The 21,672-nt window shown below is 37.9% G+C and overlaps 2 protein-coding genes across 2 annotated transcripts in view; both read right to left on the reverse strand.

The window, feature by feature from the left end:
• LOC139939939 (sialidase-3-like) overlaps nt 1-21,672 on the reverse strand; it is a 50,117-nt gene that overhangs the window by 15,052 nt on the left and 13,393 nt on the right. The window contains exons 5-6 of the mRNA XM_071936107.1: nt 7,644-7,724; nt 6,537-6,712 (exon numbers count right to left, since the gene is read on the reverse strand). Of these exons, the coding sequence (XP_071792208.1) occupies nt 6,537-6,712; nt 7,644-7,724 (257 nt within the window). The remainder of the gene's footprint in view (nt 1-6,536; nt 6,713-7,643; nt 7,725-21,672) is intronic.
• LOC139939723 (uncharacterized) lies at nt 17,193-20,065 on the reverse strand. Its single transcript, XM_071935814.1, has one exon. It carries the CDS (start codon nt 20,031-20,033, stop codon nt 18,687-18,689), a length of 1,347 nt encoding a protein of 448 aa, XP_071791915.1. The 5' UTR covers nt 20,034-20,065; the 3' UTR covers nt 17,193-18,686.

Consider the following 21,672-nt stretch of genomic DNA (forward strand, 5'->3'; position numbering starts at 1 on the left):
ATGACAAAGCTTACATAGTCATTTGATTTGAACTAAGTAGCTGTATCTCACTTTGATTCCAATCAATAAGTTCTTACGTCTGTTCACAATTATTTGAAGTACATCATCGACTGACCACTAATTAACGCAGACAGAAACAAGGGTCGGGCGAAACAAGCAAGAGCAAAAAAAAACACCACCCCAACACCCTGATTTAAAAGGCAAATGGAATTGATCTGTTAATCAAATTATAAACCAGTGTAGTTGTCCCTGTCCATTAACGTCAACTTGCTACATTGGACCGTTGGGGAGAGGAAGTCTTACATGTAGTGAGATGCAGCTGGCATCTAATTTAGTACAAATTATACAATAGACAGGAGTAATAATGGCTGACATTCATCTGGCTAAATTGACGTTTGTTTGACATTGCTTCGCTTTTTTGAATTTGAATTATTCCAATGTGTGAATCATTCACTTCATGTTTCAGGGACCTTGAGGTTTATCAAATGAATTAAAGGGAGGGTACAATCTTTCCAATGGGAAGTAATACAAATTCATATTCCACTCTCAGCATATATGATTTAAGTATTGTTTGAAGCTTTGCATGGTGTGGATCATGAATATAATATGATTACCTTACATACACATGGTTTTCTAATTTGTTTTTTTCATGGAGATATGAAACAGTGAGTAAAGACAACCAGGTGTAAGCTTCTACAAACTTTTCGGCTAAAAATCATAATTTTTCAGACTCCCAAAAAAATTGGAAATCACACAGATAGATGGTAGGAAGAATACCATGCATAATGCATGAACACAAAAACAACACAATAAATTACACACCACATATGCAAGTACAAACAAAATACCAGCTTTGAAATCCAAACATGTCCTTTTACGGGGCAGGAAAAAAGGAGAAAAAAAGGAGAAGAAAACGCAAAGCACTCCAAATTTTGGACAGTATTTTTAAGTTTTCCTTGGCATAGATTCACACTCTTGTGGCAAAGTCACCAAGGTGTGGGTTCGAATCCCAGTCATGCATGTCATGACACGGGTTTGAATCCCAGTCATGACACTTGTGTCATTGAGAAAGATATATGACTGTTATTGGTTCTCATCACCCAGGGATATAAATGGGTAGCAGGAAGGCAACAAGGGTAGAGTTGATACTGTGATTAGGCTACATGTTTGGCAATACAGGCTGCTCAATAAATGGCCAAGTGAGTATTAATAATGTTGGAGCTGTAAGAGCATAACTGAGTGACAGATTTGAGCGCTTTACAAAAAGCCACCATTATTGTTGTCATAAGAATTTTTAAAAACAATGACGATCAGATGTAAATTTTCACAGCTGTTTGAAAGTTGGAAGTGGACCAAAAGCCAATCATGTGACCAACAATGCGTGCATATGAAGTAATGACAAAAACATACCAGCAGAAAAAAGCCAAATAGATAAATAAATAAATTTATTTTTGTAATACTTGTATATTGAGTGAATCCTCCCTTCTGTTGCAGGTGATAGCAGATTTTGAATTTTGACAACATTCTTGAATAATTATTTTTGTTGTAACCTTTCAATCATTCTCTTATCAAAGAAAACAAAACCTGCATTCTTGCATGTAGTATTATTTGCATGGATGGATTACAGCGTTTTCCCTGCAGAAATGACAAGCTACTGGTCCCACTGGCTAGTATGTGAAATGGTGAAGGGCAAAGCCTGAGTTCTCAAAAAAAATATTAAAAACAATCAAAATCTAAAGTATTAGAGCGATGTTGTTATTGTTATTGGTTATAATAAGTTTATCTGTATTTCTTTAATAGGCCTAACTTATGGATTTTTATTGTACAGAGTTTTGTGATTTCTATATTACATGGAAAGCATTTGTTAGAAATTAAGTATTGTTTTTTGTTGTGAATATCAGTTATAATTTATGGCTTTTGAAAGCAAAAAAAAAAGCAAAAGCAAACAAACAACCCCCTTTTTAACATAAAAGAACACTGATAAAAAACATGCTAAATTACCCAATCACAACAAAATAATGTGGTCACTCGGTACATAGTTCATAATACTTCTAATACATTGAAAAAGTATTGCATGTGTATGTCTGCGACAAACATTAGAGAGGGACAAATCAATGGTGGCTAGGAGACGCCCTGCGCCATCTGCCGTAATGTAAGGGATTTTCAGCTCTGTACACCACAAGACAAACTGCTCATCCGGACTCCTCCATCCAAGCACCCCCCCCCCCAACCCCAGAGGGAGGAAAGAAACGCGCCGCATTCCTATTCATCTTATAGCTGAAGATAAATATCCCTCGATCCTCCGTCGCTCAATGTTGCGGAATTACCCACATTTACAGTAAATCCTTTTATCCTCTTAGCGTTTATCGTTGATGTTATTTTTCTCTCACAGCTTCTCCGTCTCTCTCTCTCTCTTTCGTTTCCCTTGAGGCTTTTCCTTGGACTTAAGTCTCAGAGAGGCAATTGAAAAAGTTAGGTGTGAGGTCACATGTAGTGTCTGGGCCTCGTACTGGCAACACAACCCATCACTGCTTATTAATGTTTCACTGATTATGTTGAGCGATTGGGGAAGGTGAGTGCATCAGAATGATCATGAATATAAATGAAAACTGTCTACTTTCGTTTCGTTGTAACAGTCCTAACGGTAAATATTTCATTACATGTACGAACTCGTACATGTAGGTGGTAAGGGCTGTTGTGTGAAGTGGTGAAATTTGTAGGAATCTTTTGAAAATTTATAAAAATGGATTAACATAACATGGATGCTATGTAACTTTGAGCTGTGTAGTTATTGTGGGTGCACCATCTTAAAATCCCTTCTTGAAGTGGTTGCTTTCTCCAAATTTTCTCCTTCAAAATTGGTTAAGCTTAAAAATATAAATGTTCAAAGAGTTACACATAAATTACGCGGTCAAAAAATTCCAGAGAAATATTTCTGTGCCTGATATGCTGCGGTTTCTGAGAATTAAGTTGAAGAATTAGTTTTGTGAGCCAAACATACAATGTTCAAAAACAGATATGGTTTTTTCCACAATTTTTCTCAAGACTCTGACAACCAATCAAACTTCAATTTTCAGAGGTGTGTTACCCAAAGTACAGTTATTGGTCGTGGATAAGTGCCAATGTTCTATGCATACTTTTAACAGTAGGATTTTAACCATGAAGGTTACACTGGATTATTTATAACGCTTTATCACACCCCTAGGGATCGTGTCAAAGCGCGCATTATTTGTTTCCAACGGAATAAGCAGAGCTATGTTTTGAATTATGATGCACATTTATGTATCACCTTAAAATGGTTTACAATGTGAAGAGGCACATTCAGCACGCTGTGTCAGAAACACACTCATCCCATCCGAAGAACGAAGCAATAATGGCTCAGTTTCTTGCAAGTGTCAAGACCAGAACCCGAACCCACACTCTGCCCGCAATTCAGATTACATTGACAAAAACCAATCAATGACCATACCAATAATGAAAACTGGAGGATGAAAATTAATTTACTTTTTAGAAAAAATAATCCAAGTGACAAAATAATTTGTGAGAATTATATCATCTGAATAGTTGAAATTCCACATTGTTGATCAATTGTTACATTGTCACACTGTCCTCCTAGATGTATTATGACAAAATTATGTATATTTCCAAATTATCGAGTTAAAAATTTGTTTGCTGTAACAATTGACTAGAGTGAGATTTGAACCAACGACCTGCGGTTTAACATGCCGGCGCTCTACCAACTGAGCTATCTAGCCCTATGTTGGTGGTCCCCCTATTTTGTTAATATATTTGTTTGGAGTGCCTAATTATGTAATAAGTCCACATAATTTTTGTTTTAAGAAGCTAACGTACCAGGTAAAACATTATTTATCAACAGCGATCATAATTACTAACAATCGAACTTCAATTTGAGGTGAACTACGTCTGATTTACCCATCAATTGAACTAATTTCCTGAAGTATTCTTCTCTTTAGAGCTTTGAGTAGATTGAAGGTCAGATTTACAGATAGATTGTCAGTGAGGGGGGGGGGGCGACGACGACGAGGCACACAAAAAAAAAAAAAAAGAGAGATCGGTTTGTAAGAGCCGAGGGCATATTGCGTAGCCACTCTATAAAGCCACTCTGTGATTCCAGGAGAATCAATAAGTCAAAGTAGAAACCCAAAGCTTTCAGGCAATTTAATTTAAGATAATTGGTACGTACGTCGTATGTACGTTCCTCAACATCCCGGTGTGGTAACAAGTAATAGAAGGAAGGAAACGGACTTAAAGGGCATGTACTGTACATGTATGAGAGCGAAGGTTGTCTAACCATTTTGGTACAGTAGTTGTTGTTGAATCTCTGCTTTAAACCCTTTGGTAATGTCAGAATCAGCTCCTCCAACATTTTTTTTATTTTATGTCATATTCTTAAAAATATTTACTGCATAATAGATAGAACTGTCATGGAAATATTATTTGGTCGAACAAATAAATAAATAAACAGGTTGACAAAATTGTGCATAACCAAAGAAAACTGTGTTTTCTTCCCCCGATTAGTTATTTTAACCTCAAAACACTTTTACAAAATTTAGCATAATCATTGTTTTATAATGTGATAGAAACAAAAAGAATTTTCAGTCTTTGGCAAAGCAAATAGAGCAGGGTTGAGAATTGTGAATAACTGTAATAAATAAATCTGTTTCTAGGCCCAATTCAACTAGCCACTATTACTTACTATATGGCTGGCGACTATCACTGCATCACTATGCTTATGATACCCTTCTAAATGACTCATTCTAAATCCACCTCCCATATATAATGAAACCATGATAGTATCATGAGCCTTTAACAAGCAAGGCGGTAACGCTTGCCAGCCTTAAGCCATTTTCTCACGACAGCAATTTATAAGGGGTCTCTTACTTAATACAACATGGTATGAAACTTTACAAGTTGCACTTCATGTGAATGGACAAAAATGATTGGACTGTCCGAGGCCCCTAGTGAAATCTTCTCAAATTTGCCGTCTTTTATGGTCAGTTTAAACATAAGGCCCATTGTCCTTTCACATGAGGTGCATTTGGTTAATTTCACAACCATGCTAAAAATTAAACAAGGGACCCATGTTAAATTGCTGACGTGTGAAAGGGCTTTTACTTGCTAGTGATAACAATAACATTAATCTTTGCATTTATCTAGTCTTGAATTGTTTTCAGTGTTTTTAATCCTGCAGATCAGTTCCCATTGCGTGATAATATATTTCATACTATAGGTTACTTGATGGAAGTAAACAAACGTTTTCAGACTGTCCTGCCAAGTCCTTTAAGAAAATATTTCTGAAGAGTCGAATCAAGAGCAGAGGACCACGTTTGATTAATGATCTTAACTACATCCAAAGGGAAGAGTTAATCCAAAGTACTGTGCAAGCACACATGCTTGAGTCCTCTTACTCCAGACGCCTTGAAGAAGCTTCCCGCATTATCTTGTTATCTCTCCGTGCCCAAAACACAAGTCCTTTCATCATGGTAATATTCAATCCAGAAATAAGGCCAACGATATTTGAATTTCAATCTACATTTACACAGGGAGTAATTAACTAGGGGCAATAACAGTTTACCTTGGAGTTGTTTGTTTCTGTTCTATTATAGTCATAGACAATCGTTGATTGATTCAGTTGCAGCCATACCCAGCTTTTGACTGTACAGTCTACAACTATTTTGGTTTAATTATGTTTTATTTATATTTGGTTTGCAATAACACCATGTGTATATCTACTTGCCTGGGGGGGGGGGGAGGTAAAAAAACAAGTTGGCACTACTACTTTAGCTAGCTAATAGGATCGTTTTTAACTACACTAACACAGAGTGAGTTCTTAATTGGTCTCAATGTTTCGACTACCTTGTTCTAGCCATCATCAGGAGACTATTATTTTTAGCCGAGTTCAATTTATAATCATAATTCCTGACAATTTCTCCTTGTGTTAGTAGAAGCAATTAATGTTTGGACATGATTAGTACTAGCCCATCCCCTCACCTATTGAACCATCTTAGTGAGGTCTAGTTTGGGCTTAGTGTAGGACTAATTTGTTTGTTCTAGGCTTTTTTTTGAGGGGGGTTATAGTACCTTGTACCATTGTGGATCTTTTTCGTGCGTGTGTTTTAATTTCTAATTGTTAGTTTCAAGTTTTTATTTCAAATTTTATTTTCAAATTTTAAGTTTATGTTTTAAAAAGTTTTATCCATTCTGTAATTGGTGTGTGGGCTGTGTTGGATTTTGTCTGAAATCAAATCAAGATTAATTTAACTATATTGTTTTCTTAAGTTTGATTTGCAATGGATTATTATCACGTACATATAAACATCTGTACAGTCTATACTCTGCCCATCTTCAACAAGAAAACAATTTAAAAGTTATTTTTGTATATTTCTGGTACAAAACCAGGAAGCCTCATAAGTGTACTTAATCCCTGCAACTCGTGAGCCTAAGGAAATCAGTGAATAACAAGGAAACAGAGTTATACATAAAAAGAATGATTCAGCTGTTTATGCAAAACCTACCTGGCATTCATTAGCATTAACGAGTTGACCCTCAAGGTCAAAGGCCGCTGGAACACTGCCACCTCTTTCCCAGGTGTCTCCACCATCGTCACTGTATATCACCATAGATCGACTCTGGGCACCGTAGAAACAGTCGAAGAATTCAAGAATCTTGTGCTTGATTTCAGATAAAAAACCTTCATAACAAAATAAAACAATCAAACAAATTTAAACTTATGGAAAAACCTTGTAAAAAAACAACAACAATGAAAAGTGAAAAGCTGTTTCTTTTTCCATCCTCTGTATTTCAATTGCTCATTGTAATGTTAAACCTAACAAAAGTACAATAGTGCATATTAAAATTTGCACTATTTTACTTTTCATCTACCCGAGAACTGAAACAAACATAAATATAAAACTCAACTTAAGAAAGTTTAAGTGCTTTGTTAGAATCAAGCCAAGATTCAGGTTGTAATAGCCCTGCCCGAGCTTTAAAAAACACATCTAGCTTTTCTGATAATTTTTTTTTAGCATAATAAGCACCAATAATATGTATATTGCAGAATGAATGACAGGTAATGTGGGTATTCAAACACACAGGGACAGTGCGTGTCAAAATATACTTTCTGCATGCAGGAATGTACATTATTAAAAATGCAAGCTGGCTGGCATTGGCAAGTTAAATATACATTGGCGTTTTGTTCACAGATCAATTACCTTAACCTGTATTTCATTACAGCTACATACATGTACATGAATATGAGAATAGTTGCATTGCATGACTGTAATCTTTTGCAGTTCTCTGGGCAGCCCAGGCTACCATGGCGCTCCAAAGGATTTTTAAGCACAATTTCAACCCCTTCCCCAGCAGGTACCCATTTATACTCCTGGTTGGAGAGAAGCAATCATAGTAAAGTGTCTTGCTCAAAGACACGAGTGTCATGACTAATTGTCAAAACCACCAGAACTTGAATATGATGCTCTAAACTGCTCAGCCATGACACCTTATGCTTCAGTGCATGTTCCTGTGATGAACAAACCATAGCTATGAATTTGGACACAACTATTCTATCAGTCCATTGCAATACCACATAGCTTGATATGAAACTACTAAGAAGAACCACTTACCAGGATCTACAGGTGGTTTCCAGAAGACGTTTCCAGGAACGATGAGTCGACCTGAACTCAGTTGAATTCCATGCCCTGGTCCTATCACACATCAGGAGACAGAAAAAAAAGAAAAAAAATCAAAAATTAGAAAAATTAACATTCCCATTGCACTGTTGAAAGCTGAGCATACAAAACAATGCCAACATCGAAAAGTTCAAAGTAATCATACGAAAGCACAACCATGTACTTTCAAAAACATTTGCAAACATTTGCTGACCCATCCCATGATCTGACGGGTGAACAATCTCGCCTCGCAATTTTTTTTTTCCCAGCATGTGCTGCTCGTTCGTAGCCTATGGTATTGGTTAAGTAAAATGTGCCAGTACATTTTAGTTAGGCCACTTTATGCGCATGTTTAAGTATGAAAGCCTGTGAACGAGGCATCAAGGCATAGAGCAACTGGGCCCAATTCCATAGTGCTGCTACGCACAAAAATTTGCTAACATGAAATTTCTTCCTCGATATAAACAGGATTACTAGCCAAATTTCCGTTTGTTGCATAGTGCTTGTTACTGGTATTCAGCTTTTGTTTGCTTATCCTGAAAATCACATGGAAATTTGGTTGGTAAACCTGTTTTTATCAAGGAAGAAAATTCATGCTAAGCAAATTTTTGTGCTAAGCAGCTCTATGAAATTGGGCCCTGGTCCCTCTCATTCTTCTTTGATCCTGCTGTGACACGTCTAACTGTTTGCTGTTTAAGGTCGCACAGTCGCTGCACAGACAAATTTGAACACGTGAAACACCAAACAAAAGTTGCCTGTGAAAATCTGGGGTGGATCCAAGAATTTTAAGCGTGGGGGGGGGGGGAGCTCCAGGGGTGAAGCCCTGGTGGGGGTTCAGGGGTCAAAAATCTGGCCACCTACTGTTCCTAAAACAAACACATTTAAAAATAATTTCACTCCATCTTTGACTCACACAAAGAACTCTGTCTACAAGTTGTTTATTTATGTAGTATCTTTTTAAAATCATCTGAAAGTCCTTAGCGTACACTTGATTCAACTGCAATATACAGTTATATTAAGTTGCGATTGATTTCAAATCTCTGTAGATGTCAATTATTGATGGTTTACAAATGAGTAGTTCTCGTAGCTACATATACAATTGATTTCAAATCTCTGTAGATGTCAATTATTGATGTTTTACAAATGAGTAGTTCTCGTAGCTACATATATAATTGATTTCAAATCTCTGTAGATGTCAATTATTGATGTTTTACAAATGAGTAGTTCTCGTAGCTACATATACAATTGATTTCAAATCTCTGTAGATGTCAATTATTGATGTTTTACAAATGAGTAGTTCTTGTAGCTACATATACAATGTCATTAAAGTAAAAACATCAACTTCTAAGTAGAAACAATCACTAACAGCATAATTCTGAATTAACGTATTATTTTACTGCAAAAATTACTCACTTATATGTAGACTTTAAATAATAAGAAACTTACCTATAACAATTTTTATGCTTACTTGCAGCAACCAGCAACTAACCAAAAATACTTTGCGTACAGGCTTTTATACTGCCACGCTGATTCCAAACGCTAATATGATTGGTCTAAGCTTGATTTGTGTATAGCAATCAAGATGGCAGCTAAAACTAATTTATTGCAGTCGGAAATCCTAAATATTGTAGCATCTAACTATTAATCTGTGCCTTTGTACTTCTATAATTAATTAATGAATTTACACATAATAAAACTTTCAAAACGATGTGTTTGAATAATTATATTGGAAATAAATTAACTTGATCACGTGATATAAACTAGTGACGTCGTCAAACAAAATGGAGTGGGACGTTGTTTAAACTTGATGTCAAAAATAACTTGGGTGATTTAGTTTAAACGTTAAACACGATGTCAAAGGAACTTGGATAATAGCTGAGTAAAAATATGAGATTGGGACATTTACAGGTATTTATAACTTATACATGGCAAAGGAAAAAAAAGACAATAATTTATCTAGGAGTACAGCTGACTTATCATAAACAATTGCGCTGAGACCCCGTCTCACGCCACAGTGCTTTCAGATGCTAGTGTCCAGTGCCTTTAAGACATAAAAATTTATCCAGTATGAGGTGCATTCATAAACACTGTTATTTCTTCAGACAAGCCTTTTACATGTTCTTCTGTGTCCAAGGTAGCTCTGGGGATAGCTTGAAAAATGACCAGTTGCATTACGCAGTATTCTCACAATTTGATGCATATATGGAAAGTAAATTCCTTTTAGCATTTTAGTAAATACTTTCCAGTAAAAGCTTTTACTTTCTTTTATTCATATGGGGGTAGTGGACACTTGAAATTTTCAGGTAAAAGAAAATAATTTTTGGGGTTGAACAAAGAATTGACTAGAGTGGGATTCGAACCAACGACCTCCGGATTATTGTGCAGGCGCTCTACCAACTGAGCTATCTAGCCCTATATTGCAGTGTCCCTATTTTGTCAATATCTTTGTTCGGGGGTGCCAGTCAGAAGCCATACAATCATTAACTGCCGTGTAGCCAGGGATCACACCCAAATTACGATACAACCTGGGAAGCGGCAGCTAGGGGATCACCTTAAGGGGATGCGACTTTTTGTTTCAGATATCAATATAAACCACAAGGGAAACTGACTAGGTAAATTTTGAAATGATTTTTGGGTTGAACAAAGAATTGACTAGAGTGGGATTCGAACCAACGACCTCCGGATTAACGTTAATCCGGAGGTCATAAGCCTCGATCAAGGCGCTACAGCCAGCCGCGACCTGCAAAATCCCAGTCCCCATTACTGAATTCTGCCAGCAGCGCACCCCCCATACATTTTAACACAGTGCATACAGCGTATGTACACACATACGTACTGTACATGCACATGTACCATCTGTATGGTAACGTACGGTACATGAGTACTTTCTAAGTAGCGCCTTGATGGTTTTGTAACTGCCAAAATTTAGAACAGAGCTCAATATGCTAATGTTTACTAACAACCCATTCTCATGAGCCACGTGTACGAGGTTGAAAGTAGAAAGACACGACCGTACTCACGACTTCGCTATACTGTTCTCGCTGTACAATGTACTGTATACGTTTTTCGTGTATGCACAGCGTGCAGACTGCCGAATCGTACCGTGCCGGGCCAAAGCACACTACGCCAACAGCCTTGAGTCAAGGCTAGGAGGTTGTTGGTTCGAATCCCACTCTAGTAAATTCTTTGTTCAACCCCAAAAACCAATTCAAAATTTACCCAGTCAGTTTCCCTTGTGGCTTATATTGGTAAAAGAAAATACTAGTTTTTATTAATACGACCCATTGTGCTAGACTTGTAGTTATATTAGCTGGCAGGTTTTTTACAGCGTTTACTATATATACAGAGTTGATCTATGCAAACTTTTAATGGTCTATTCAATTGACTTTGTTTTAACGTAAGGCTTAACAGCTTCAGTGTGGTTCATTGGGTGTTTTTAGGGAATACCTTAAAACGAGTATCGCTACGGAATAGCACTCCTCTAGAATTACAAAACTGCGTAAAATTACGGATAAGATTGCTTAATTGTTAATATTCTGATACGGTCTCTCAGCTAAACTCTGTGGCTGTTTGACTACTTCATAGCTGGTGTTGGTGCTGCCCTCTGGTCGAGCGTAGTCATACTCTGGGCTGTCAGTCTCTACTCCAACTGGTTGGTAGTACAAATCTTGTGCGGGAATTGTCTTTTCAGTCGTAGTGGGTTCGATGTAGACGCGATTCTTGTCCTCCGTCGGTTGCAGCTCCATGTAGGGATCAGTTTTGGGGATTTTAGTTTCTTTCTCTGCAGTAAGATTTTTAAACCGGAGCAAACCGGATGTTGATGTTGAGGGGTCTGATGAACAAGTAGGAACTATCCCCAGTGCTGTTACTGTTCCACTGATTGTAATTGGTCCAATGGTACAAGATCGTTCCATATTGGGGAAATAGAATGATTTGATGGTGCATGTGAATTCAATACAACTATAAGCTACGTCAGCTGTCAAATATCAGACCACCAGATGAGTGTATCGGTGTCATGTTCTTGTATTGTCCATTGAGTGAATATATCAAACGATTGAGTTAATGTTGCTATAACTGTTCGATGACTGCTCTCAGATGTACATCTCATATTCAACACTGTCCCTTCGTTTACTGTAATGGGTCCAGCTGGAGAGCATATAGGGAAGGATGCATTGGGGAAGTATAACACTGAAAGTGTTACACTGGATGAGGTTACAAGGTTGTACGCTCCATCTGGTGTGGGGTCATTGACTTTGCAGACATACCGATTGGAATCTTCCCTCTGCACATTGATGATGGCAAAGTTTTGAACAGTCCTCCCAGTTATCCTATCTGTCTGTGTACTAAACATGAATCGAGACTCTATAGGGGGAACAGTTTCCTCTCCCAATCTCAGGACTCTATCTGGGTTTGTTGCGCTCCATGAGACAATCTGATCCGACTGGAGGTTTGTAGTAGTACACCTCATATCAACCCGCCCGCCCTCCTTACGATCAGCCTCTGCTGTTAAGATCACCGGAGACACGTCTGGTGTTTCAGCAGTGACAACCATCAGGAGTCCCCCTGCATCAAGTGAACACCAAACACACACCAGCAACACATACACAGACATCCTTCCATCCATTGTATTGAATCTGATTCCTTGAAGTTGTTTGATAAGAAGTTGGATGAGGATAATCATGGATGAAATAGCATGAGCACACAGCTTGTAGGAATGTATAGAGGGATTTAATGTAAATGTACCTGGCTGACAAGTCAACTTGGTTTTACTTCCTTGTGAAACGCATGACGCACCAGTGAACTTCATCAATGTTTTATGCGGGTTTTTCATTTGAATGAAATGTTATTCAATGAGGGTCGTAATGTTGCAGGTAACAAAACCCAGATCCTACTGCCACACATAATAATAATAACAATAATGAATACAATTGTAAAGTGCCTAATGCAAAAGCCTCTAAGCACATAGTGGTGATGATTTACATAGAGTTTGCATTAATATGCTCTGGGCTGGTTTCACCTTCAAACTTCTGAACTCTGAGGTAAAGCAAGGTTTGAGTTATTGTAGGATGTTTGCTGTATTTACTTGACTGCAAATTTAACTTGGTTGTGTTGTGCATGCTTCAAGCATCAAATCTTGTGGATTCTGCTGAGTAAACCAACGTAAACGTAAACGTACAAAACGTAAACATACGCAGAGGAACTTTAGTCATAATTGCAACTCCATCATTTAATCTCATTGTACTCAAGGCTTAAAGCCATTGGACCCTTTCGGTACAGAAAAAAAAAAAAAGTTCACAGATTTACAAATAGTTTACAGGGTTTACAGAAGGTAATGGTGAAAGACTTCTCTTGAAATATTAGTCCATGAAATGCTTTACTTTTTGAGAAAATGGTAAAACAATATAAATTCTCGTTAAAGAGAATTACGGATTTGTTATAAACACATGTCATGACACGGCGAAACGCGCGAAAACAGGAGTGGGTTTTCCCGTTATTTTCTCCCGACTCCGATGTCCGATTGAGCCTCAATTTCCACAGGATTGTTATTTTATATATAAGTTGTGATACACGAAGTGTGGGACTTGGACAATACTGTTTACCGAAAGTGTATAATGGCTTTAAAGGGACATAAGCTAACAAGTTAAAAAACACAAATTGTGAATGTACTTAATGCAAACAAAGTGATGACAACAGTCCTTGAGGTTAACCTTTTGCCAACAGGAAAATACATAAAGAATTTAATAATTAATTTAAATCATGATTATATAGAGACTTCTTCTATTTTCTAGATGTGCATGAAAAAGCCTGGAGTGTACAGTGTATGCTTTAATCTATGATCACTGCATACATTTAAATGTTGATCAAGTCCGACTGGACACTATCTCCTGTACATTAAGCAATGGCGTCCAAGGCAATTCCCGTCCAGTCCGACCATATCATCCAATAGTTGTATTTTGCACTGCAGTCCTGTCATGTCAAATGGATATCAACCATATCAAGATTATTATTTCTGTTGGGTGGGAGCAAGCGTTTACCAAACTTAGAAAAAAGTTGTTGAAGTCTGACAGAAACAGGTGACAAACCTGGGAATCAATTAAATTACTTTAAAGGTCTTTACGAAACACCTTAAACTAAGTTTAACTACAGGGTCATTCCGTGTCAAATCAACCAGTGGTCCCCAGGTGACCCCCTCAGATTTTGATGAAACTTCATCAGAATGATTGGATGTGGCTCAAATGAACACATACAAAAAAGCTAAGTCATACTCCATGTCGTTTTCGAGATATGATCCATTGAAATTTGGTCGAGGCGGCCATTTTGAGCGCGCGCGAGACGCAAAATGTGGTTTTTGTGATAATTTCCGACTTTGAAAACTCATAATTTAGATTTTGTACCAGGTAGAGAGCTCAAAATTGGTATTCCATCTTACTTTTTGCCAAATTTCATGAATCTGCACTCGATTTAAATGTATCTCCTTTAATTTTCTAGTTATGGTCACCCAAAGTAGGCACTTTAATCAGCCGAAAATGTTTTTTGTGATAATTGGGGTCACCCTGTGCCCACATGGGGGGTCAAATGAAACCTATATTCCCTAGTTATTATCTATGGGTACATGTCTTTACCCGTAAGCAATTATAAGCTCACCAATGCATTCATTCAAAAACAAAAAACATATAATATTCAAATTGCCACCACACCATGAAGGAGTTGAGCGCCAAAGCTGAAAATTGGTGTATAAGTAGATATAATATATACGTTTAACTGGTATCAATTTCAAAAAATGTTTCAATTGATCGCGGGGTCAACCGGGGTCAAGACGGGCGTGGTCTTTTTGACCTTTTTCTGGCTGGAACCAACTTTGGGTCCATGCTATTTCTGAATGATAATTGCTTATGGGTAAAGACATGCACCCATAGATAATAACTAGGGAATATAGGTTTCATTTGACCCCTCATGTGGGCACAGGGTGACCCCAATTATCACAAAAAACACTTTCGGCTGATTAAAGTGCCTACTTTAGGTGACCATAACTGGAAAATTAAAGGAGATACTCTTAAATTGAGTGCAGATTTATGAAATTTGGCAAGAAGTAAGATGGAATACCAAATTTGAGCTCTCTACCTGGTACAATAACTAAATTATGAGCTTTCAAAGTCGGAAATTATCACAAAAATCACTTTTCGCGTCTCGCGTGAGTACAAAATGGCCGCCTTGACCAAATTTCAATGGGTCATATCTCGAAAACAACATGGAGTATGACTTAGCTTTTTTGCATGTGTTCATTTGAGCCACATCCAATCATTCTGATGAAGTTTCATCAAAATCTGAGGGGGTCACCTGGGAACTTTTCTGAAAACTGGTTGATTTGACACGGAATGACCCTACAGAATAACTTTCCTCTAGTTTAAAAACTGCGCAAAATTAATGATATAATTGCTTAATTGTCAATATTCTGATATGGTCTCTCAGCTGAACTCTGTGGCTGTTTGACTACTTCATAGCTTGTGTTGGTGCTGCCCTCTGGACGAGCGTAGTCATACTCTGGGCTGTCCGTCTCTACTTCAACTGGTTGGTAGTAGGTATCTTGTGTGGTAGTTGTAGATGTAGTAGGTTCCATGTAGACTTTGTTCTTGTCCTCCGTTGGTTGCAGCTCCATGTAGGGATCAGCTTTGGTGACTTTGGTTTCTTTCTCTGCATTAAGACTTTTGATCAGACGGTTCTTTCTTATAATGCAGACGATGAGGAGCAGTATTATTGCAATGGCAATAACCAATACAAACACAAAAGCTAGAATCCATGGAGTTGAAGGTGAAAGTGAATCAGTCGTTGGAAGAAATGTTTGAGTGTCAGTGATTGGGAATTCAGTTGGAGAGCATATAGGGAAGGATGCATTGGGGAAGTATAACACTGAAAGTGTAACACTGGATGAGGTTATTTGGTTGTACGCTCCGTCTGTTGTGGGGTCATTGACTGTGCAGACATACCAATTGGAATCTTCCCTCTGCACATTGAGGATGGTAAAGTCTTGAACAGTCCTCCCAGTTATCGCATCTGTCTGTGTACTAAACATGAATCGTGTCTCTCTGGTAACAGTTACATCTCCAATTCTCAGGACCCTGTATGGGTTTCCAGTGCTCCATGAGACAATGTGATCCGACTGGAGGTTCATAGCGGTACATCTCATATCAACCTGCCCGCCCTCCTTACGATCAGCCTCTGCTGTTAAGATATCAGCAGACACTGTTGGTTGAGCAGTGACAACCATCAGGAGTCCGCCTGCATCAAGTGAACACCAAACACACACCAGCAACACATACATACATGTAGACATCCTTCCATTCATTGTATTGAATCTGACTCCTTGAAGTTGTTTGAGAAGAAGTTGGATAAGAATAAGGATGGATGAAATAGCATGAGAAAACAGCTTGTATGAATGTAAGAGGGATTTAATGTACATGTACCTGACTGACAAGTCAACTTGGTTGTACTTCCTTGTGAAACGCATGACGCACCAGTGAACTTCGTCAATGATCTCAACGCCAGCTTTTCATTTGAAATGAAATGTTATTCAATGAAGGTCGTAATGTCGCAGGTAACAAAACCCAGATCCTACTGCCACACATAATAATAATAACAATAATGAATACATTTGTAAAGTGCCTAATGCAAAAGCCTCTAAGCGCATAGTGGTGATGATTTACATAGAGTTTGCATTAATATGCTCTGGGCTGGTTTCACCTTCAAACTTCTGAACTCTGAGGTAAAGCAAGGTTTGAGTTATTGTAGGATGTTTGCTGTATTTACTTGACTGCAAATTTAACTTGGTTGTGTTTGTGCATGCTTCAAGCATCAAATCTTGTGGATTCTGCTGAGTAAACCAACGTAAATGTAAACGTATAAAACGTAAATGAAACGTAAACATACGCAGAGGAGCTTCAGTCATAATTGCAACTCCATCATTTAATCTCATTGTACTCAAGGCTTAAAGGGACATAAGCTAACAAGTTAAAAAACACAAATTGTGAATGTACTTAATGCAAACAAAGTGATGACAACAGTCCTTGAGGTTAACCTTTTGCCAACAGGAAAATACATAAAGAATTTAATAGTTAATTTAAATCGTGATGATATTAGAAACTTCTTCTATTTTCTAGATGTGCATGAAAAAGCCTGGAGTGTACAGTGTATGGTTTAATATATGATCACTGCATACATTTAAATGTTTATCAAGGCTGACTGGACACTATCTCCTGTACATTAAGCAATGGGGTCCGAGGCAATGCCCGTCCAACCCGACCATATCATCTAATAGTTGTATTTTGCACTGCAGTCCTGTCAGGTCAAATGGATATCAACCAGGGCCCAATTTTATAAAGCTGTTTAAAAGCAGAAAATACTGCTTAACTAAGTTCTTTGCCGGCAAAAAAATTGCGGAAAACCAGGTGGTAACCAGGGGGAAGACCCCGGCAGCTCTGGTAAGCTTCTGGCGTTTGAGGGGTGAAAAACCAGGCCTCCATAGTCCTTAAACAGAAAATTATACACACTTTTTAAGCGATTCAGATCCATATCCCCATGGTTGTCAAATCTAAAGGGAAAAGTACAAAAGTAGTTCTTATCTGCTTTACTTTTTTCCTCCCACGCTGGCTCCATTTTCATCTGCTGTGTACTAAATTTCTATAATCCAATTTATTGTTAACTTATAGTTACCTGTAATCATCAAAATGTATCATTACCCTGAGCCAGTATGAAATAAATTTGTTGTATTTATATATAAATCTTCACTTACCTACATTCACTCCATCTTCAACTCTGACAAACAGCTCAAGTCTTCAAGGTATTAGTTTATGCAATATCTTTAATCATCTCAATGACAAAGACTAGTCACAAATTTACCTTAGTGTACATTTGATTTAACTGCAAAATACAATTAGATTTAAAAGCAGCCATGATGCCAAATCTCTCTAGAAGTCATTATTGATGTTTTACAAACGAGGAATTCTCATAGCTATACATTGTGCTAGATGTCTAGACTTAAACTTTGTAGCTTTATAATCTTGCAGGTTGTTTACAGCGCAGTATTAGCAGACACTAAATCATAAACATCGTTGAGGAGTTGAACTATGCAGACTTTTAATCCTCTATTCAATTTACTTTGTTTTGTCATAAAGCAGTTTCAGTTTGGTCAATAATTTTGTATTATTATTATTGGGTGATTTTTTTAATTCAAACATTGCAGCCCAAGAGCTGAATTGTGTTTAAAAGACAGAAAAATAAATTCATCATGAATATGTACATTTATACAAAAAGGAAAAAAAAAAGATTAAAGGGGGGACAAAATGCTTGTATTCCAGCTCCATTAAAAATAACACTGTCATGTAGTAAAAACTCAACTGTTGAGAAGTGTGGTTAGAGATGGAATCAGGTTGTTTTTATACCTGTTGGTTCTACACTTGATTGAGCAAAGTTTTAATAGATGTTAAATTTGCATCGGGGATAAAGAATATTAATTTTGGTTTTTACCCATACACCGATGTGTGTTAGCACTGTATACTCAGTAATTTCCCGAGTCCTGTGAAAACATATCACAGGCATGTTACTCGGGTGGGATTCGAACCCACGACCCTTGCAATTCTAGAGCAGTGTCTTACCAACTAGACTACCGAGGTTGCCCGGCAGCTAGAGGCAGTTCGAATCCTATGTTTTGGCAGCGGGTACCGCAACGATATAATAGATGTTAAATTTGCATCGGGGATAAAGAATATTAATTTTGGTTTTTACCCATACACCGATGTGTGTTAGCACTGTATACTCAGCAAAGTTTGTCAGTATTTCTAAGATCATTATTTTTGTTAGGTGGGAGCAAGTGTTTACCAAACTTAGAAAAAAGTTGTTGAAGTCTGACAGAAACAGGTGACAAACCAACCTGGGAATCAATTAAATTACTTTAAAGTATCACTACAGAATAACTTTCCACTAGAACTACAAAACTGGGTAAAATTACAGATATAATTGCTTAGTTTTATTGTTAATATTCTGATATGGTCTCTCAGCTGAACTCTGTGGCTGTTTGACTACTTCATAGCTGGTGTTGGTGCTGCCCTCTGGCCGAGCGTAGTCATACTCTGGGCTGTCCGTCTCTACTTCAACTGGTTGGTAGTAGGTATCTTGTGTGGTAGTTGTAGATGTAGTAGGTTCCATGTAGACTTTGTTCTTGTCCTCCGTTGGTTGCAGCTCCATGTAGGGATCAGCTTTGGTGACTTTGGTTTCTTTCTCTGCATTAAGACTTTTGATCAGACGGTTCTTTCTTATAATGCAGACGATGAGGAGTAGGAATAAGGCAATGGCAATAACCAATACAAACACAAAAGCTAGAATCCATGGAGTTGAAGGTGAAAGTGAATCAGTCGTTGGAAGAAATGTTTGAGTGTCAGTGATTGGGAATTCAGTTTCATCTTGATTAGTATGATTTATGAATTGATCAGATTGAGATGACCAGGATGTTGATGTTGTGGGGTCTGATGTACACATAGGAACTACCACTGTAATTGGTCCAATGGTACAAGATCGTTCAATATCGGGGAAATTTACTAATTTGATGGTGCATTTGAAAGCAATACAATTATCAGCTACGTCTGCTGTCAAACTAGATGTCCTGATGAGTGTATCGGTGTCATCTAGAACATGTGCTGTCCATGGAGTGTATCTAGAAGTATAAAATGAATGAGTGACTGCTGCTATGACTGCCCGATGACCGCTCTCAGATGCACAACTCATACTCAAAACTGTCCCTTCGTTTACTGTAATGGGTCCAGCTGGAGAGCATATAGGGAAGGATGCATTGGGGAAGTATAACACTAAGAGTGTTACACTGGATGAGGTTACAAGGTTGTACGCTCCATCTGGTGTGGGGTCATTGACTTTGCAGACATACCGATTGGAATCTTCCCTCTGCACATTGATGATGGTAAAGTCTTGAACAGTCCTCCCAGTTATCCTATCTGTCTGTGTACTGAACATGAATCGTGACTCCGTGGTTACAGTTACATCCCCCAATCTCAAGATACGGTCTGGGTTTGTTGCGCTCCATGAGACAATGTGTTTCGACTGCAGGTTTGTAGCGGTACACCTCATATCAACCCGCCCGCCCTCCTTACGATCAGCCTCTGCTGTTAAGATCACCGGAGACACGTCTGGTGTTTCAGCAGTGACAGCCATCAGGAGTCCCCCTGCATCAAGTGAACACCAAACACACACCAGCAACACATACATAGACATCCTTCCATCCATTGTATTGAATCTGATTCCTTGAAGTTGTTTGATAAGAAGTTGGATGAGGATAATCATGGATGAAATAGCATGAGCACACAGCTTGTAGGAATGTATAGAGGGATTTAATGTAAATGTACCTGGCTGACAAGTCAACTTGGTTTTACTTCCTTGTGAAACGCATGACGCACCAGTGAACTTCATCAATGTTTTATGCGGGTTTTTCATTTGAATGAAATGTTATTCAATGAGGGTCGTAATGTTGCAGGTAACGAAACCCAAATCCTACTGCCACACATAATAATAATAACAACAATGAATACATTTGTAAAGTGCCTAATGCAAAAGCCTCTAAGCGCATAGTGGTGATGATTTACATAGAGTTTGCATTAATATGCTCTGGGCTGGTTTCACCTTCAAACTTCTGAACTCTGAGGTAAAGAGGGTTGCGTTAATGGTTGCTGCTGTATGTACTTGACTGCGTAGTTAACGTGGTTGTGTTGTGCACATGCTTCAAGCATCACATACGCAGAGGAGCTTTAGTCATAATTGCAACTCCATCATTTAATCTCATTGTACTCAACGCTTGAAGGGACATAAGCTAACAAGTTAAAAAAAAAATGGGGAATGTACTCAATGCAAAAAAAGTGATGACAACAGTCCTTGAGGTTAACCTTTTGTCAACAGGAAAATACATAAAGAATTTAATAATTAATTTAAATCGTGGTTATAAAAGAGACCTCCTATATTTTCTAGATGTGCATAAAAAAGCCTGGAGTGTACAGTGTATGGTTTAATATATGATCACTGCATACATTTAAATTTTGATCAAGTCCGACTGGACACTATCTCCTGTCATTAGGCCTGGGCGAATTATTCGAATATCCGGTTAATGGCGAATAGGTTTTCCTATCTGAACCGCGAATGCCTTTTTTTTCTTAACCGGATATCCGCATAGGGCGCGAATAGCTATTTATAAACCGGATAGTTCTGTAATTACGACCAAGTAACCGGATATTCTTTAATATCCGAATATCCGCGGACGTCGGGCGACAACTGACATGAATGTTTTGTCTGAATCCTAATGAAACTTCTATTAAGACAGCATAAAACAGCATAAGTTAAGTATTTAACTATGCTCACCTCCGTGAAGAGTCAAAACAATGACAATTCTGACGTAATTTGTTCAAAGATTACAAAAGTTTTCCTTCACGTAGAGTCATCCACGATCAAAAGAAAAAGCAAATCGCCATCTTTAAATTAGATCCGGTCATTTTTATGAATGAACCGAGTGACACTGTCTAAAACTAATATCAATCCGCCCAGAAGATCTCATTCACAAACGAACAGCGCCCTCTAGCGACAAAAAAAAATATTTTTTAAATATTTTTTTTTTAATTTTTTTTATAACGCCCTCTAGCGGCGAAAAAAACTATTCGAATATCCGGTTAATTTCGGATAGTTGGCCAGCGGTATCCGAATAACAAAATTTCACTATTCGCCCAGCACTACCTGTCATTAAGCAATGGGGTCCAAGGTAATTCCCGTCCAGTCCGACCATATCGTCCAGTAGTTGTATTTTGCACTGCTGTCCTGTCAGGTCGAATGGATATCAACAAGGGCCCAATTTGATAAAGTTGTTTAATAGCAGAAAATACTGCTTAACTAATTTCTTTGCTCAGCAAACAAAGCTGTAGGACACCAATCCCAACAAGGT

The sequence above is a fragment of the Asterias amurensis genome, chromosome 7 (genome assembly GCF_032118995.1).
Source record: "Asterias amurensis chromosome 7, ASM3211899v1".
Lineage (NCBI taxonomy): Eukaryota > Metazoa > Echinodermata > Asteroidea > Forcipulatida > Asteriidae > Asterias > Asterias amurensis.